This window comes from Amblyomma mixtum, chromosome 3 (genome assembly GCF_055824585.1).
Source record: "Amblyomma mixtum isolate Tamu chromosome 3, ASM5582458v1, whole genome shotgun sequence".
NCBI classification, from domain to species: Eukaryota; Metazoa; Arthropoda; class Arachnida; order Ixodida; family Ixodidae; genus Amblyomma; species Amblyomma mixtum.
In genome coordinates, this window is record NC_143014.1 from 99,765,868 (window position 1) to 99,785,080 (window position 19,213).

At 42.9% G+C, this 19,213-nt stretch overlaps 1 protein-coding gene across 5 annotated transcripts in view; it reads left to right on the forward strand.

Annotated features, from left to right (window-relative positions):
- The window catches only part of Rhp (GTP-Rho-binding protein rhophilin), a 160,491-nt gene that overhangs the window by 131,189 nt on the left and 10,089 nt on the right, over positions 1–19,213 (forward strand). For all 5 annotated transcript variants that reach the window (XM_089580404.1, XM_089580406.1, XM_089580407.1 and 2 more), the window contains exons 3-12: positions 5,334–5,462; positions 6,731–6,806; positions 8,074–8,151; positions 10,182–10,306; positions 11,332–11,440; positions 11,954–12,103; positions 13,958–14,056; positions 14,450–14,606; positions 16,043–16,159; positions 18,371–18,565. In XM_089580404.1, coding sequence (XP_089436530.1) covers positions 5,334–5,462; positions 6,731–6,806; positions 8,074–8,151; positions 10,182–10,306; positions 11,332–11,440; positions 11,954–12,103; positions 13,958–14,056; positions 14,450–14,606; positions 16,043–16,159; positions 18,371–18,565 — 1,235 coding nt within the window. The remainder of the gene's footprint in view (positions 1–5,333; positions 5,463–6,730; positions 6,807–8,073; positions 8,152–10,181; positions 10,307–11,331; positions 11,441–11,953; positions 12,104–13,957; positions 14,057–14,449; positions 14,607–16,042; positions 16,160–18,370; positions 18,566–19,213) is intronic.

A 19,213-nucleotide genomic window follows, 5' to 3' on the forward strand; every position in this document is an offset into this window, starting at 1 on the left:
TGCCGCTTTTGTCTCGGTGCGATCTGGGCCGCGGTGGCATGCCAGGGTGGACACCCCGCATCGGCGGCCCCTCCCGTCTCGCCACGCGCGGTAACAACCACCCGCGCGACACAAGCCGCCGGCTTCGGCGGTGCTCGACCCCGGCGACGCGCGGCGCTCTTTAATTGGACCGCGTCGTGACGACGCCGCGCGCGCGTGTCTTTGTGTGTGTGCCACCGCGTGTAATGAGTGTCGTCAAGAGCCCATATGACGAGCGAGGCGGTGTCGTGGGCGCTCGTCGAAAGGAAAAACGAAACCAGTTTGGGCGCTCTGTGCCGTGCCCCTGCATGCCATTTTCAGGGTCACGTCTTCTCGTGGGTGCACGGCCCGTGCTTCGGTGCCGTAGTGACGTGACCGCCGAGCGTGATGCGACTTCACGCTTGGCGAGCCACGCCTTGGTAGCGATGTCCTGCGCAGCGCCACCGAATGCGTCGGAAACGCCTTGTAGCGCGTTGCCTTTCGGTTGGCCGCGGCGAGAGTGAGCGGCCGCATTGCCCTTCGCTGAACGGCCGCAAACGAGCTCGGAACGGGTGAAACGAGCTGAAAAACTGTGCCGGCCAAATGTGTAGGGTGCTTACGTCTGTACCAGGCAGAAACGAGGCATTTGCAAATGGGCCTGCGTTTATTAGCCTGTTCAGGACGTTCCTGCACGTTTCTTGAGGTCCTTTGAACGGGGAGGGTTGGCATCGGCGCGTTTGCTACATCGGTGATGCGCCGCCGTCGGGAGCTCGATCGGCTGTCAAGGGGCGCGCGGGTGGCGTGGGCAGTAGCTCCCACTGCAGGGGCTGCGAGTCGATGCCCGTTCAGCGACGCTTGCCGCTGCTGTGCACGACCTCTGCGCGTGCTGGCGCGCGGCAGGCCGTGTCTTCGGGGTTCCTCCCACGTCAGCCGAAACGTCGCTTGCAGGAGACGCGTGGATGGGGCGGCTCGCGGGGAATGCTCGCCAATGCGGGTCGCGCCCACCGCCTAGCTCTCTCTTGTGAACCGTGGCGGGGCTGCTCACTTGCCGCTTTCGCAGACATGCGCATGCCCCCCTCCTGCGATGGCTGACGATACTCGCAAAGTTTTTGTTTGCTTTCTCATTCTTCGCCGATGCAGGTCTGCTCAGCGCAATACCGGTGGTCCAGTAATTTGAAGTCTGGAAACAATTTGCAGGCCATTCAAATGTCAGAAGTGGGAAAATTTTTCTCTCCTTGGCATCGAGGGGTCGACGGGTTGCTTCCGATGGTTGCTGGTGTCTGGACGCCCTGAACAGCCCTTCTTCTGAACAGCCCTGGTAGGGGCTGTTCAGAAGAAGCAGTACCGCAGCGAGCGTTTCTGATCTCGTACGTTTATTTTTGTTTGTTTCAGAACTTCGTATAAAAACTTTTCGCATAGCGCTAGCGATCTGAAAGTTGGTTTATAATCATTTTAAAGCCGAAATCGAATTCATAAATACTTTCTGCTCCAGGCGACTGCCGGCAATGCTGCTTCAGTTTCATTCCCGCTGCATGTAGCAGCTTCTTCAAACTGGACACTTTCCGACACTCTCTCTCTCTCTCTCTCTCTGTGTTTTGTGTGGAAGCACGCATGAAAACGCCTGATACAAGCTCGGCATACCTACTCCAGCTAAAGCCTTCTTGGATAACATCGCTGTTGAAATGCAACGCGACCATGGCCGCGCCACCCTTCGAATATATTGTTGCACCTGGATTTTCCTTCCTTGCGTGTATCTGTGGGGCCTTTTAGAGCGCAGCTCTTTGGCGTCCGTTCCTGGGTTTCGCGTCGTCGTCGGCGTCGGCCTCGTAACCAGCTCCGCCCCCAATGTCATGCTTTTCAATTGGTCGAAATGCTCGTGACGTCACAGTGCGCGAATTTCAAATGGGGCCAATTGTACTTTGGCTATTAACCATGCAACCAATCAAAGGGATCGTATAGTAATGCTGCAACTAAGTTGGACTGAGTTTAATTAATTGCTTAATTAATCAATTAGCCTAATTAATATAGAGGAGAATGAAGAGGTCAGAAGAAAAGAAAAGAAAGACGCGCGCCGCAGCGACAACAGCGTCCGCGGAAGGAGACGCTGCTGAAAAAAAAAAAGATAAGTACGAAGCCGCGTTCCCACCACCACCACGCACTTCCCCACTCAGTAAGACGTTGCTCGTTTCATATACGTTGTGTCGAACATCCTAGACAGTTCCAACAATTGACAGGTTAATGACAGAACACGATGGATAGAAATGCAATAATGTAAATATGAAATAGCCTACTTAACCTTTCTAGTTAGACCGCATAAATCTATAAAACTGAGAACGAAATTGGTCGAGTTGGGGAATCGAACCAGGGTCTCCGGAGTGCGATACGAGCACGCTAGCCACTCCGTAATGCCAGCTGAATGGTTTGGAATGAACAAAGGCGCGTCTAGCTAATACGGCGTCTTCGTTCACTCCCATCTTCCCCCTTCCCCTTACGGCGAGGTGCAGGTGTCCACCCAGATATGCGAGAGAGATACATTTCCTTTCCTCAAAAAATAAATTTACCGTTCAGCAAGGCGTACAGCCGAATTGGCGATGGCGTTCTGTGGACTCCCTGGCAGCGTTGCAAGACGCTGTCGCGTTCCACTCTTACAGGCGAAGCTTAACATGTTAACCACACATCAGTAACACACGCAGACAGCCAATGGACGCGTCATTCGCTGGCAGCACTTGATTCATCATTCACAACCACATTCTTAACGTACGCTCCCTTGCCGCACATGCCAAGGACGTACACCACGATCACATTCTGCGCCATTCCTCTGTACTTTGCTTTGCTGAAACATGGATGGATCCCGAAGAGCCTCTCGAAATCATAGATTTCCTATACTGCTGTGGTGCTCGCAGAGACCACAACAGAGCGGCGGGAGTCGCTATCTACTTGCGCACAGGTCTCTCTGCAATACCAGTCGAAATGTTTGGCACGTCACATGAACTTGGCGAACTGTGCGCCGCAAAGTTGCCCAACGGCTTGCTGGTAGTAGCTGCCTACTTCGCCCCTACCGCACTCACGAAAGACGTCGTGCACTTCCTGCAACTCGCATTAACCGTCCATCGATCCACACCGATGTTAGTAGTGGGGGACTTTAATGTTGACATAAAGACAAACAGCAATTTCCTAACACTTATGCGGGAGAACATCCCGTTCCTCTCGCTCGTAACGCGTCCCACGGCTGTGACAACCTCGCGAGGCACTTGTATATATCTCGTCTTTGAGAATCAAGCATTGGTGTACCAAGTCGAACATATATCAGTCTATTTCTCCGACCACAAAGCTTCATTCATGACTGTCAAGAACTGTTAGTGGAATCTTTGTTAAAGGAATACGTGTGAAAAATAAAAAAAAACTATGTGATAGCGCATACATGTGTTGCTCGATTTCTTTGCCTCAATCTATCGAAAAGGTGAAACAGCTTTTTGCTGCGCTCAAATTTCGCATTAGGAAGTAACGTAATCGTCGGTAATTTTTTATTACGATGCTCGTTACTTCCGATGCCTGGGCATTCCTTTCGTTCCTTGCAGCGACGAGCGCTATTCGTCCTGGGTGTCCCCTATCTCGGCGGCCGCCTTTTGCAAAATGCATGCCCTGCTGCTGCCGTGGTTCCTAAAGGCTGTTCCGATCTCGCTTTGGTGTGGACTAACCCTCGCATTCTTGGCGCCGTTCGCTGTCGGCCGGAATCGAGTCGAAATCGAGCAGAAAATCGCGGCGGCGCAATCACCCCCCACTTCGTAGCAGCGGCCTTGGCACGACTCGGTGCCTGCAGCGGTGGCTGGACTGACAATGGGGACGCGCGAAATCCCCGCAACCGGCGCGACGCATCGCGGTGCGCGTCCTGCATAGTCCAACATGACTGTGGTGATGTCTTTGAACGCGCACTCCACGGAGTTACCGTAATGTTGTTGCATGCCGGAACGGCGGTTTTTCAAATGCTCTTCGTAGCGAGCAAGCTGGGCACTCAGTGGTACACTGCAAAGAATTATGCACGTTCCTAAAAGAGCCCTGAAGGCGTTTGTCATATGTACTAGTTGCCGAGTATGTGATGGTGTTCAGTATAAGTACAGTCGTGCCTCTTTAATATAGACACTTTCTTTCCCTAGCAAAAGTTTTCATAAAGCGAGTCATCTGTAATAACAAAAATGAAGAAAAACAAAGAAAAAATATTTCTTCAGAGAAAACACTTTTCCATTAATGTCTGCTTCTGTCCATTAGTGATGGCAGTGAAATAGAAATTAGACAAAATTTAAAGAATTACTGATGTGTTATTCTTCTCTTTTTTGTTTCAAAGGAGCTGGCTTCACCAATGGCTCACTGGTGGGTTACACTACACCCAAAAAAATATCAGGGAGGCGGCGACGACGAATAGGGATAAAGGCTCCAAAGATCGCTGCCGCAATGTATATTTGAAGTTCTTGCTTATGTGTGCTTAGTTCTAAATTATATTGCTCTGTCACGTTGTCTGAAGAAAAAGACATACTCAGATTAAAACTGCTAATTACTAAATATAGTATGCAGGTAGGACTTTTTGAGCCCTGAGTGGCACAAATTAGGTGGCCTCCTTCCAGAACACCTCATGAGAAAGGTCATCCTTCCTTGTATCTTCGTGTTCTGCAAGAAAGGAAGGTGTGCAAGTGTGGCTATGATATATTGATTGAACGCGTGTTGAAACTAGTGGTAGTAGTTTTTGCATTGCACAGTTTTACCGAAGCTGTCATAACACCCTGGTTTACTCATCATTCTGCGAGTGCAGTGTGCTGGTAGTTCCAGATGGCTACTTAGGCTAGTTCTCCAGAAATTTACTGCAGTGCCTCCACTGAAATGCATTGTTGATTTTGCTAACCTTGACTGCCTATGCTTTTGAATTTGTAAGCTTTATTTTTCTATAATTTCTTTCATCATATGTTGGCTTTAATCTAATTCAGTGCAGGCTGGACAAAGATAGGAGTGTGAGCATTACCTTTCAATACAAACTTGCTCTTTTAACCAGCAGTTTTCTACTGCACTGAAGGCAGTGGCCAAGCTAGTGCTCATGCTTTCTTGCACTTAGTCCATCGTAAGCTGCCACTGGCATGCAGAAATTCATCCTTTGCACACCATTCTACCATGCATGGTTGGACATGAGTGTTCATTGTTTTTCCCATCTGTGTCTCTTTGAACTTAATGATAATAGCAACAGCTATGGAGAGCACCAGCAGTATTGACTGTTGTGGGAATTACGGAATGCACAATTGGGCTGTGAATCTGAGAAAGTTCTTCACTATGTCCTGTGTTGTCACCTGCAGGGCTACCACGAACAAGAAGCTCCGTGAAACAGTGGCCCTGGAACTGAGCTTTCTCAACTCAAACCTCCAGCTGCTTAAGGAGCAGCTGGCTGAGCTCAACAGTTCCGTGCAAATCTACCAGAGTGAGAAGTAAGTATGGCAGTCACATTTTTATATACCGTAGCGTAGTCTTCAGCACATGTATATATAAATTTTACTACTGGTCAGTTTTTTGTCCAGCTGTCGGTAAGCATGTGTTAAGAAGCTTGATGCCTCTTGGTTTCCAAGGAGAAAGATTTCAGCCATATGCTATAGCATACAAGCTTCCGTCAGACTAACCACGCTGTATCATATGCTTCTGACTGTTGATAAAAAAATAAATGCAGCTAATGCGTACAGCTGTTCGTGCTTTCAGTGGATTCTAAATTCTCTCTGGTAACACAACCCTGCCTAGACATCAGTATGCATTTCTCATGGCAACAGTGTAGGCACTGGCTCAGTTAACTACTCTTTGTATTCGAACTCGGGAATTACAATGGACAGAACGTTAGAAGGGTGCAAATGGGAAGGGCATTTATCCTGTTTTCACCCTTCTTCCTAGTGTTACGCCTGCCGCACATCCTCAGCTTGGATATGTGCGACTATATGCAACTGGCTCATTATTACTATGGCCTTCTGAAAGGCATTTTTTGTCTGTGTGTGTATGCAGGGGGGGGGGGGGGGGCTGTTTTGAGGGCTGCAGATTTTATTGAATTGTGACTGAAGTGAAATACTTTTACCTCAGATACTTTGAGCTGAAAGAAATAATTTCATTGGCAGATTTAATCTGTAATAAGTTCTGTTTGGGCCGTGTAACTAGACTTTGAGATTCAGGGCCGTCACGAGGCCGCCACTGATGGTCATGAGGTGGTAGCGGCGGAACACGCTGTTGTGTTGGTGGTAACCTCTGGGCACTTGCAAGAGGATGATGATGATGACAGTGAAACACTCAAGACTGGTGCGTCCCAGTCACCCATGAGATGTTTGGCGCGATAGGCATGCTAAGCACCGCGGCAGCAGGAATCGCGAGCATTTTTGCTTGAATGTGGAACAGGCTTTAACCCTGTTTCTGCTTGCAAAAAGTCAGAAATAAAGGGCCACTTTAATCGCAAGTGAAGGTTTTTCTCATGAGTTAGCCACAGCTCATTTTTAGCGAAACCTTAGCATGCTAGGAGACTAATTTCAATGTAGTGAAATTCCAGTATTAAGTAAACTGCCAATTTTACCGACTTTGTTAAATTGAGGTTTAACTGTGATCGTGGAATGGGAATGTTGAATAAAATTTTTACTTTGCAATTGAATTTTTGTTATTGAGAGTGCCTCACAGTTTTGATTGAAGCAAGGTGGAGTTATTGTTTCTACTCTTATTGCACTTTCAGCCAGTCACAGGTGGTGCCAATGATCCCTCTGGGACTCAAGGAGACCAAAGACATAGACTTTAAGGAGCCATTCAAGGCAAGTAGCAACTGCTGACCTACTATGAGTTGGGTTGCAGTAAAGGTTCATGCTTATAGTCCATGCTGGTCTTATTGATCAAGAGAAACATGCATAAGTGACATCCTTATCTGGAGGATTCATGTGAGGCTTTAAACATGGGCAAAGAGTGCTGCCTCTGGCTGATCTGTGTCAGAGCTGCAATTTCTGAAGATGAACATGGAACCTTAAAGGACTATGGGTGTTAGTTAGGTACAAAGTGGCTCGGGAAGTTAGTGCATGTGGAAAAATTGGAATCATTAAGGCTCATTTTTTATTGTGCATTTTTTATTTCAGTAACATCTCGCTCCCATTTCAAGTATTCCCCTGGAGGCTCCCACACTTAGCTTAGGATTGCTGCCATTTTTGTTGTATTATCTTTTCTCTTCTGTGTTCCTTTATGCTTTTCAAATGAGACCTCTCCTTTTGAAATAACCGGAAACTGCACGGAGACATACTTGGTCTGTAAAAATGCTGGCAGGCTGAGCAATGCCATGATTTGCTGAAAAAGCGTGCGTAAAACATAACCAGTGGGCCAGTGCATCGCGTTGCTTCATTATTTAAACGTGACACTGACACTGCGTACTGATGGTGTCTCACTGCCAATCAAGGAGACAAAAATGGAACTGGCAGAGCTGCATTTGCTGCATGTGCAGCTGTGCATCTTCAGTTTGCAGCTGTGCCACACCTCATTCAGCAGTCTCGTGAATGAGGTGTGGGCCGCCAGGGTGGATCAGTGGTTATAGTGCTCAGTTGTTGACCCGAAAGATGCGGGTTCGATCCCGGCCTCGGCAGTCACATTTTGATGGAAGCGAAATGATAGAGGCTTGTGTACTGTGCGACCTCAGTGCACGTTAAGGAGCCCCAGGTGGTCTAAAATTATCCGGAGCCCTCCACTATGGCGTCCCCATAGCCTGAATCACTTTGGGATGTTAAACCTCATAAAACGAAAACGAATGAGGTGCGAGTCAATTAAGCCTTATGGTTTGGATATGGTATTAAGTTATGTCAGATGTTTTTCATACTGACTTCTTATATTTGCAGAGCAGCACTGCATTTTCGGCAGAATTTGTTGATAGTAGTACTACCAGCCTTTGTCAGTGCACCAGCACAATAGAACTTTACCATCTTGGGCATTTTTATTAGTACTGAAGTTTTCGCATATGCTTGTATGCAGATGGTGAAATATGTATTGTACACGAAATGACATGCTTTAGAGGTGACTTCAAGTCCTGCTTATATTTGACAGGACTTTATCATGGAGCACTACAGTGAAGATAGCTCTGTGTATGACAGCGCCATTCAGGAATTCATGGATGTTCGGCAGGTGAGTGAAGCGTTTTTTTGTTTACACGCGGCTAGTGACCTGTGATCTAGAAAAAACAAAAGGTGTCTTTTTTCATTGCTCTGAAATTCATTCTCTGTGCACAACACATTGTGATGTCATTGAGATGGGGCAGAAACTGGACAGAAATGGGAAAGGCGTAGGCATTTGTTGCCTTTGTTCTTCCGTCGTTGGGTGTGGAATTCCTCCCTTCACCCTTCCGCACCCCTAGCCTAAACAGCAAACAGCCCACTCTCCTACACTATGCACAGTGCGCAGTTCAGAGTTTTGAGCAAGCACGTGACTGCTGGTTAATGTCGTCATGGGTCGCGGGCGCACCAGCGTTGCCTGATGACTGCCTTATGGTTCGGGAGAACTTTTAAAAGTTCAATGACAAATTACTTGCTGCACCACATGAGCTCATATTTTGGCCACTTTTTCCAAGATGCATAGCAAACAACATGCAATAAACTGCTTGAGTCTGTTAATTGGTGTCAAGAATCCTTTAAGTGTCTCTGCTGATTTTTTTATTAATTGAAACAAAAGGAATAAGTTTTCAGAAATGGCTTAGGAGAGTGGCTGTTGCCTTATGTGTAAAAAATTGGCGTGTATATGTGTGCTTGTGTTTACAGGCCATCACTACCCACAATAAACTTTCCTAATCTTTGTGCATGTATCAACAAATGAAATTGCTTCTCATCATTACTTTTTTTTTCTGCAATATAACTATTGTTAGTGAACCATTATCCTTCTGTAAGACTGCATGGCTCAATTGTGCAAACATGTTTTTACAATGAAATCTATGTTTTAGGGTTTTAACATGTAGTGTTAAGGGCTTTTTCTGAGAAAAGGTTTGTATGCTGATGACCTGCTATATTGAAAAGCGTCGATGAGTATTTATTTTGCAGAAATAATGTAAATTTGTTAAGGGGGGGCATGACAAATAAAATAGCCAATTTGGTCAAAATTTTTCTTTTTTTTTTTGTGAGCGAATCATGCTTCTGATGGTCCTAACGCATCAGAAATTCCACGGATTTTGAGCACCACCATCTTAGTATCGCCATGAAGAGCAGAGATCAAAAGATCAGGGCCTCTGTTGGTTGCAGTGCCGGATTTCTCTCTCCAAAAGCATGCAGGGGATGAACGAAGCAAACGAGGGAATAAACTTGAAGGTTGACTTTCTTAGCTTTCACTTTTTCTGTGATTGCTTTCACTCACTCTTTCGGCATTACATAACAAATGAGAGTAGAATGATTGTTTCTTTTGATACAAATCCTGAGACGTTGAATAGTTCAACAAGGCTCTCAATTTTTTATGTGCATTTTTGTACATAAAAGTTACTTTTGTGCAAGCCACTTTCATGTAGATATGCATGCTGAAGTTTGTTTTATTTCCATAAGAACTTGGCATCTAAAAAAAGAACTAATAGCTTTATTACACAAAACAGAGCTTTGTGAACATGTTGAAAAAATGCACTTTTTTTTCTCAATTATTTAACGCCCTGGGGACGACCTTACGAAGGTGTTAATTGTAATTATTCAAGAACTATACAGCTAGCTTAAAATAAAATGTAGTTCTGAAATCAGCATTAAAAATTGCATGCCTGCACGAAATTTCGTTACATTGAATGCATGAATAAGTTTTAGTTGTCGCGTCCCCCTTTAATTGAATATCTGTCCTGTTTGTATGTACTGTGTTTCACAGGATGCCTTTTTTTACGCCGGTATTCAGGACAGAATCTTCGTGTAGTAATATATACACATGCTTCCCACTGAATTAAGCCTGTGTATGTTGTATCATTTGTAGGTTTAAGCGTTATGGCTGTACAGTTTCAGGCACGTTGAAACACAGCATGATTGGTTTTTCTCGAGTCATGGCAGCTTCATCTCTATTGGGCAAAATGCAAGGATGGTTCTGTTTAGCATGTTACCTGAAAAAACAAAAACAAAAAACAGGAGCTTAATAGCAGCTTGTCTCACTTCCCTTAGTATGTAAAGTTTAACTCTAAAGTGTCTGCAACCTTCGTTTTGCAGGCTGCCCGTACCCCAACACGAGACCAGGCCGGTGTTCAGCTACTCTTCGAGTATTACAACCTGCTCTACTTTGTGGACAGGCGTTTCTTCCCCCCAAATCGCAGCATGGGCATCTTCTTTGAGTGGTAAGTAACTTGCAGCCTTTTTGCAATTTGCAATTTGACCCAAAAAGAAAATAGTGTTGCTGTGTCCTGCCGGTACTCGCCTATGGGGAAGCTGCCGTGGTGGCTCAGTGGTTATTCAGCTGCTGACCCGAAAGACGCAAGTTCGATCCTGGCCGCAGTGATTGATTTTCTATGGAGGCGAAATTCTAGAGGCCCGGGAGCCGTTTTGGGACGCTAAACGCCCAGAAACCATAAACCATCACCTATGGGGCTGAAACTTGCAGACCAAGGACAGCCCTGCAAGCAATGAAATGAAAAAAAAAAGTTATAGGTGTGATGTAAAGGAATGGGAAGAGAGCAGCATGGATAAGAGAAGAAACATTAGTTTATGATATCCCAGCTCTGATTATGAGGAAGATCAGGAGGTCTTGTGGGGTAGTTGATTTTGTTCCCTTATAAGGCAGAAAATCGCATGTGCCAGAAAATATTTGCTCACTTGTTACTTCGAAATGAAATTTTTGCACTTTCTTTTATTGGCCATCTGTTGTGTTGTGAGAGAATCATGTGTAATTTAGTGGCAGCTGAAGTAGAGAATGGAACAAACACACATGTTGCTATTGTCTGAAACATTGTCTGTATCATAAAATATGCAAAGAATTTTTGTTTTTGAATTGGTTGGAGATCTGTACAGTGCATTTTGGACTGAGTTTAGCTGCTGTTGTGATCCATGTTTTCAAGTGCATGCATGTCAGATGTAGGAACAACAGCCTTGAGACTTTATTCTTGTAACAATGCACTTTTATTTTTTGGATTCACTACTAGCCCTTGGCTATGGGTCCAAGGAATTTTTATTTTTTTTTCGGAATGTTTGCAAATTTGAAATGTTTATTCAGAAATGTAAATGTTTTGTACTCATGCAGGAAATAAAACGCATTGCATTGAATCTTCACCTCTATTGTTTCTCCAGCCCTCATAGTGTTTGTGTCTGCATTACCTGACTAGGGTTGCTGACTCAATTTTTTAATAGACATGTGTTTTCTTTGTAGGTTTGACTCTCTAACTGGAGTTCCAAGCACACAGAAGACAGTTGCCTTTGAGAAAGCAAGTGTGTTATTCAACATTGCAGCACTGTACACACAAATAGGAGCTAAACAAGTAAGTATTGACAGTTGGAATACAATTATCTCTTTGCAAAAAGTTTGACTTGTATGTGTATAGTAAATACTGGGAGTGTAATATTTTGTCGAACTTCTGTACTTAGCATTCACTGTAAGAACACTACTGCGCACTGATCTCAATGCTGTCCTGAACCTTCGTGAGATATTTTGTGTAATACTGTTTAACGAAAAGGTTGTAGTATGCCTGACCTAGGCTGGTTTGTTTACTCAATTACGAAATGTGATACCGCAATACAGAAGTATGTGCTTGCCTTACGCAGTTGTCACTTTTTCTCGCTGCTTATATGTTAATATTAAGCTGATATTAGCATTGTTGTTCAATTTTTGTTACCAGCTGATTTCTGTACAGTTTGGAATCATTTAGAAAGTAGTGCTTCGACCTCTGGAGCCTTGAAAACCACTAGTTGGTGACCAATGCAGTTTTCTTTTGAAGTAAATGAGTTTCCAGCGTGGACCCTTTATCCTAAGTCTTGCATGCCATTTTGCTCAGGACCGAGGAAAAAGCGCAGGAATTGATGCTGCAGTCGACAGCTTTCTGCGAGCAGCAGGCATGTTTTGCTATATCCGGGAGAACTTCAGTAAGCCACCTAGCATGGACCTTAGCGCAGAAACATTGGAGGTGCTTACGCATGTCATGCTGGTGAGTAATATGCTGCAATTTTTTTCTGTTCCAATTAATCTCACTGGTTTCTGGAGTGGGCAAATATGTTAAAGAACTCATTGTACACGAGGAACAAGTGCTGTGCCTTGTTTTTGTTGCGCATACATCTCATCCATAGCTGCTGATCTAGTATGGCTGTTATGATGAGTTATTAGCTGCACAAACCTGAGCACGTTAGCAGAATACTGGGGTTCTGTGCTGTGTGTGGTAGTTGTACTGGTGTTAGAACAGAGTATAGTGGCTGAAGCTTGGATTGAAAGTTTACGGCTGTCTTGACATTGGAGTGGGTAGGTGACTTCAGTTCACTCTCCTCAGGGTACTCAGGGTGCACTTCAAGGAAGTGTCAAGAGTGATCATCTAACCAAAAGTTTAATGTGCTTCTTGCCATGCTATGTGTTGAAATAATGTAAAAGAAGTATAATATACCAAGAATTTACCCTTTTGTATTGTTAGTTTTCAGTCGTGTACAATTTTGAGAAAATTTAAAATGTTGAATGCTAACCTTGGAAATTCCAAATTACACCTGAAAAAATGTATGGAAGTTCAAATTTTATAAATATAAATTTTTGCACCCATGATCCTTATTCTAGTATCATACAAGTAGCATTTGAGCTAAAGGAAATTCTCTTTAGAGATCACAGCAGCCATACTGTGCTTGTGTGTGAGTGTTCCAGTGCCTTATTTGTGTGCTAATATACTGCACCTTAAATCTGTAGTTCTCAAGATGGCAACACAGTGTGATTATGCAACTGTGTACTGTTTGCTTTTTTTTTTTTGCGACTCGTACTGCCTGTGTACTGTGCTCAGCCATAATGACTGAAAAGTGTAAAAGGCAGTATATGTGTATATAACTCAGCTTTTCTACCATGTAGCAGTTGCGGCTCCACACTGACTGAAATGCCAAACATTAATGTGAACTGTTGTGTTGCAATCAAATAGGCTGTACTGATGTTTAAGTGGAACTGTACAGGTGGAAGAAGTAGATGCTAGCTACATGTTGAGGTTCTATCCAAGAACAAGCTGTTTCGGGCACTTTGCATCTTCACTGTCACCATTGTTGGAACAAAATTTGAGCAGGAAATGGATGGTAGTGTTGATTTTAGAAGCTATTTTGTAGTGTTCAGCATCAGAACTACAGCGACTGTCAGAAAATGGTCTTTCTAGACCTCAGTTATGAGAGTTACTTTAATGACTACCACCGATTTTGAGTGACTGTTAGCAGCATAAACTTGTGTTGGATACTGAGGAGGAACTTTATTTTTGATCTTTGTGCCTTTCTTATGTTAAAGTGAAACAAGCTAAAGGTAGTTAGGATGGGCTGTCCTTATGAATAATACTTGCATTTGTTATGGTACAGACTCTGAACATGAGTATAGCTTGGGCATAGAAACAGGTTTTTTTAATGGCTTGAAGACTTGCTCTGGACTCTAAATGCGCATTTTGTTCTTTTGATCATATTTTGGTGCAGCTCAAAGAAGCAGCAGAAAATTTTAGTTTACTGTTACTGCACTGCCGGTAATACCATCTCTTGTGGAAACAGACTGCATATTTGATCGCAAATGTGTGCAGCTACTCCCACTGTTAATGGTAACAGCTATGGACCATGGCAATAGCTTGTTGTATCATGCTAGTAATGTTGCCCTTTACTATGTTATGGCATGCCAAAATGGTAGCCAGATATGTTCTTTTAAATATATTGGTGCCTGGAATCACTCTGGAACCTTCTTATCATTTTAGCACATTTGAATATGTGGCATTTTTTTTATTTGCACTGCTTTGTCATTCTTTCTGGTAACATGTGTACTTCTGCCTGTCTTTTTGGTTACTTTTCAGGCACAGGCACGTGAATGCCTCTTTGAAAAGCTGATTTTGGGTAACGTGGAGAAGCAAGGAGTCATGACTTGCATAGAAGTGGGCCAAGAAGCAGCAGAGGTAAAGAATGGTGGCTTTTCAGTTCCCACATGGCCACATGTAAAGCTGTAGCAGTCTTTTTGAAAAGAGAGGCTGCTTTAGTGTGATTTGCAAATCATGTAAATTCATATATATTATTTCTGTGCATAATATCATCTCTTGTTAATACAAAAATATAAAAGATAATCTGTAAGGTTTAGAGGCACTTAAATTCTACTTCTTTTTAATGGTAACTGAAGTGTTGCAAAAGAAGTCCTATTCTTTGTCCCCAGGGAAAATCCTCTGAAGAAAGTGTGTGGCTAGGACTGAGAAATCATTATTTCACATTCAGTTTTACTAAAAAGGTGGTTCTTTATAAAAGCTGAATGACTTTAAGGAAAGCATTTTATTTTATTTTTGTAACTCTTGTTTCAGGTTGCCGAGGTTTATGCCCAAGTGCACAAACTAATCTCGATGCCTCCTGTCAAGGACTACGTACCTTACTCGTGGATTAGTCTTATCTTGGTCAAGGCTGAGCACTACCGTGCATTAGCGCACTATTATATAGCTATTGGGCTCCTTGAACACTCGGGTAAGTGCACTGTAATGCAGCGTGTATTGCATGTAGATTTTTTTAACCATGCCAATAACTATTTGCTACCAGCTAACTATTTGCTACCAGCTAACTATTTGCTACCAGCTAACTATTTGCTACCAGCTAACTATTTGCTACCAGCTACATGTAATTTTTTAAAAGTATGCAAGAATATGAACATACTTGGTAAATTTATTTACTGCATGCAGATTTGTTAAGAGGCTGCTGAACTTCTTTGAGGATCTTATTTTTGCTTTCTCTTTTCATCTCAGCAGGCTTAAGGGGGACCGCTTGGTTCAGAGGTGAAATTTAAAATTTTGTGGTATAGAGCAATGATATTTGGCATGTTTATTGGGAAGTCAACAGAATGCTTAAATACAAAATTTCACTGAAATATCCAAAGTAATTTTGACATTATAAACTTTTATGCTTCATTGCTGTACCACACTTGCAGAAATCCTGGCATGACAACAAAACATGGTAGGAGCCTGTAGATATTTAAGGAATGCCCAACTTCGTTAGGTGGCAGAAGTTAGAATTGTGTAGATTGAATTAGCTTGCGTCAGCAACCCTCTTGAAAACAACCATTGCAACATATGCTTCACAGCCAGTAATTGAAAGTTTGATTGTTATTAACGACTTTTAGTTAATTACAAATTGTGACAGTTACTGGCCCGTCTAATGTCTGCCATGCTCAAAAGAAACACAGTGAAGGAAGAAAGGCTTGTAGTCGTTAACCATTTTTCTGTTGTTGTTTTAAAATGTTTCCGTCAAGAAAAAAAATTGCCTGGTATTCACCGTAATTTACAGTTGATACTTTGGATGATAAAGCAACATTATTTTCTTTTTCATCTTGTAACCAGATTCCTTATTCTGTTAGGACAGGCTTGTTCTTGAGGGCTGTTCCTGTTGTCTCATTGTTCTTTATCAAAAGAACTAAAGTCTCTCTCTCTGTCTCCTTTTTTGTTGAGGTCTAGATCATACAGTACAGTTTTCACCTTTTTTTTTTTTTTTTAAATAGTAGCGTTTCACGCTTAGTGTCAGCACTAAGCTGGAAGCAAAATAAAAAAATAAAGATATGATCATTTGCTACAGTAACTTAGCTGATTTTAAACAGCTCTACAAATTGTTACTTGCTGCATTTACTACTGTGTGTGGAAGGTCGAGGCAACAGTTTTACTCCCTCACTGCCATTTTGCACCTCCTTATTCTGAAGGGAAAAATCTGTTCACTCTGTCTAAAATATTAATACAGGTATCTGCCTATTCTAATGTTATTTTACCTGGAATGATGAATTTTGGGGCATTAAGTAGTTGAGGTTTTATGTTATTTTTATTATTGCATGCTACAGTGAACAGAGCTAAACGGAGCAGTGTAACCAGCAATCATCTGAAAATTACATAAATATTATTGGCGGTTTTCCATGTTTGCAGGAGATCTGGACGAGGCCTTGAGGCGGTCGCTTGAGTTCCTGCACGTTCAGGAGCAGAGTAACTCAACATGCATAGACATACGAGTGCCCCAGACTCTGGAGGAGAGGCGACAGCTTGGTACGTTTCCTTGACTATTGCAAAGAAACTGTTCCTCTTCTCATAAGACGTTTGCACATCCAGGTGTGATGCCTCCTTTGGCATCAGTGCAAATTCATAAAGTAATGCGTTCAGAAGGTGCTGTATTGTGATAACCGGACTGTCTATATTTTACTGTTATTTTAGAAATTTTATTCATTGAGGTGACAGTTATCTGTAGACTGGTATTGATGTAGTCCTGCAATTGCTGCCAAAGTGTAGCCTGTTCTAGTCGCATCTTCATGGGCTTGAGATTCTTCATATGCTTGAGCTGTAAATGCGCCCTTAGTGAGGTGCAAATTAGTATGCTCTAGTACCACATAAACACATTCTGCATATGCAGTCATCGAAAACTCACACTACTGACCTCACATGTGGCTTAAAATATGTACTACAACTGCATTTAGACACATTGTGTACATGAAGCTCATTGCATTAACTGTCAGTGGATATCAATTACCTCATAGCCATGTCGCAGGATCCACGTGCGTAAATTATCATCACATTTCTGCATAAAATCAAACTGTTAAATGTCAAGCCTGCTAATGAAAAATTGTGCACAGTAATTCAACATGAGGACTTGTTTGGTGCTGATAATGGTATTCTCATTTCACTCATCACCTTTTTTGTCCGCCGTTATTTATAACAATGGTAGTCTTCTTGCTGGTACCAAAAATTATGCTGTTCTAGTAGGTGTGTGCTGGGCCAGGAAGCCTGAAGGACAACATAGTCATCAATTTTTTAAAACCGCTTGAGCATACTGTGTGCAACACTGCCACATTATTCTCTATGGAGCTAGCTAGTAACATCCAGGATTAATGGTACAGTGCTGTGCAGCACGAACAAATGTCAATGATGGCAATGTGCTGGGTTTGTCTTTTGCCTTGTTTTTCTGCTGAATGCTACATTGTGAAGCATTGTTTCTAAATTTTGGCTGTTGCTGTGCTGGCCACATAACTGTGGAGGTGGCGATGAGCTAAAATTTTGGCTGCTACCATGCTGGCCAAATAATAGTAAAGATAGTAATAGGCTTCCAGGGGATTTGTAAAATCATTGCGAATTTAACTGAAGCTGTTTAATGTGTGTGTGTGAGGCATATGCAGGCATGTATTAGGCATGCAGTTTGTGTGGCTACAATTAAACCTGACCTACACGCACTGACTTCCATAGAAAGCTGATAACAGAAACAAGAACATTTACAAATTGAACATTGGAAATTTTATTTTGTGTGAAGTCAATAATTTAATTTTTTTTTTTACTCAAACTGAGCAAATTTAATGTAAAATTGTGCTAGACGGTAACACTGAGATTGAAAACTAGCACTGACAGTCTATAATGTTAAGAAAAATTGGGTGTTATAAAAACGGACACATGCACATAAAAACAAGAACAAAAACAGGTGCACGCATTGATCGAAAAATTATTGGTAAAAATTGTTTGCAGCGGTTCTAACAAAACCGTTGCAGAATCAGGCACTTTAGACAGCAAGCTTTCCGTTGCGGCATAAAAAATTGGGTGCTTAAAATTCTGTGTTCTGTCCCTTTAACACTTACCAACACATACTCAAATGTGGCAGTAATCTTACCAACTAAAATTTCCATGCAAAGGAGAAAAACTTCATCATTGCAAAAGAAAATATTTCTAGTCGTGTGTACAGGAGCAATGAAAAGAAATGCGAACAACGCGGCGCCTATGCACTCTGTTGTTTGGAATTTTTTACGTCATGCTTTCACTTTGGTGGTAGCAAAAAGACTCTAGAGTCGTTCATGATGCATTCTAGGACAACTCTTAACATCTTTTTCTTGCCACCCAGTTAAAAGCGCAGTGAAAAAAATGCAAACAGTGGACAACATAGGCGCCACATTGTTCCCATTTCTTTTCATCGTGCTTATAATTTGCCCATAAGTGCATCAGCCGTTATGCAGGCATGAGTGTCTGTCTCTGATATAAACAACCAAAGCAATGTACGCTTTTATGCATCCTGGGACAGGCCAGACAGCTGGTTCAGCTGCCGACTTTTCTTTTGAGGATGTGAGGACTGCACCCTTGTAAACAGGGCTGGCTTATTACTAGCCTGAGAGTGAAGAGTGCTTCTGCCTTAGCAGGATCATCAGTAGCAGGTTCAAAGGGCAGTGTGTGCAGTTTCTGGCCCCCAAGAGAGACTAGATTGAGTGGAAGGTTTGTTGTTTACAGGCAAGGCACATCTACGTGAAGCGCTCCTGTTGCACGAGGAGGCGCTAAGGCTACACCGCATGTGTCGCCAACTGCGTCAAGTGGACAACTTGCTGGGGCGCTTGCGGGCAGACCATGATGCTGCTTGGCAGCGCTACTCAGACCTTGAGGAGGAGGATGACTTCCAAGAGGTGCTGGACCCACCTCAAATTCAGGGTCAGTTATCCAAGTCCTTGATTGACTGTGCATCGCAAGTACTTCATTAAAACACTGGCAGCCATAATTCTGGCAATCTGTGCCAGAGTAAAGTACCAAAGTAGTAAGACATTACCCAAGGCACCCACATTTATTTCCCTGCTAGTTGCATGTCTTGCAGCACGAAACTATGTCATAGAGTGAGTTTGGCCTCTTAGTTATTATTTTTCAAGAATTCAGCAGACTTTTTATTAGAGAATGCATTTTTTTTTTCCCAGTGAATCTTGTTTTCTTGTTCTCTATGGAAGAACTAAGGCATTTTTTTTTTTGCGGTGGTATATGTGGCATCCCTGTGCCATTCAAAAGTCATTTATAGTTTATTTTACCTTGCTTGCTAGCAGGAACATTTGATGTTGCAATACCTAATGCACAAATAGTCGTGTCTAGAACAATAGAACGCTACTGCCATAAGGGAAGATAAGAGTGAAAAAGTTGAGTGATTGGACCATAGGCCACAAACGAAAAATTTATATTCTTAGAAACTAGGTTGCACATAAATCAAATAGAGGATAGAAAACAAGCAAAACCAAAATGCAGAGGAACACATGTACACCTAAGTGCAACCAAGCCTTCCTGTCTAGTCTCCTTCGTGTTGAAACATTTTCTGGC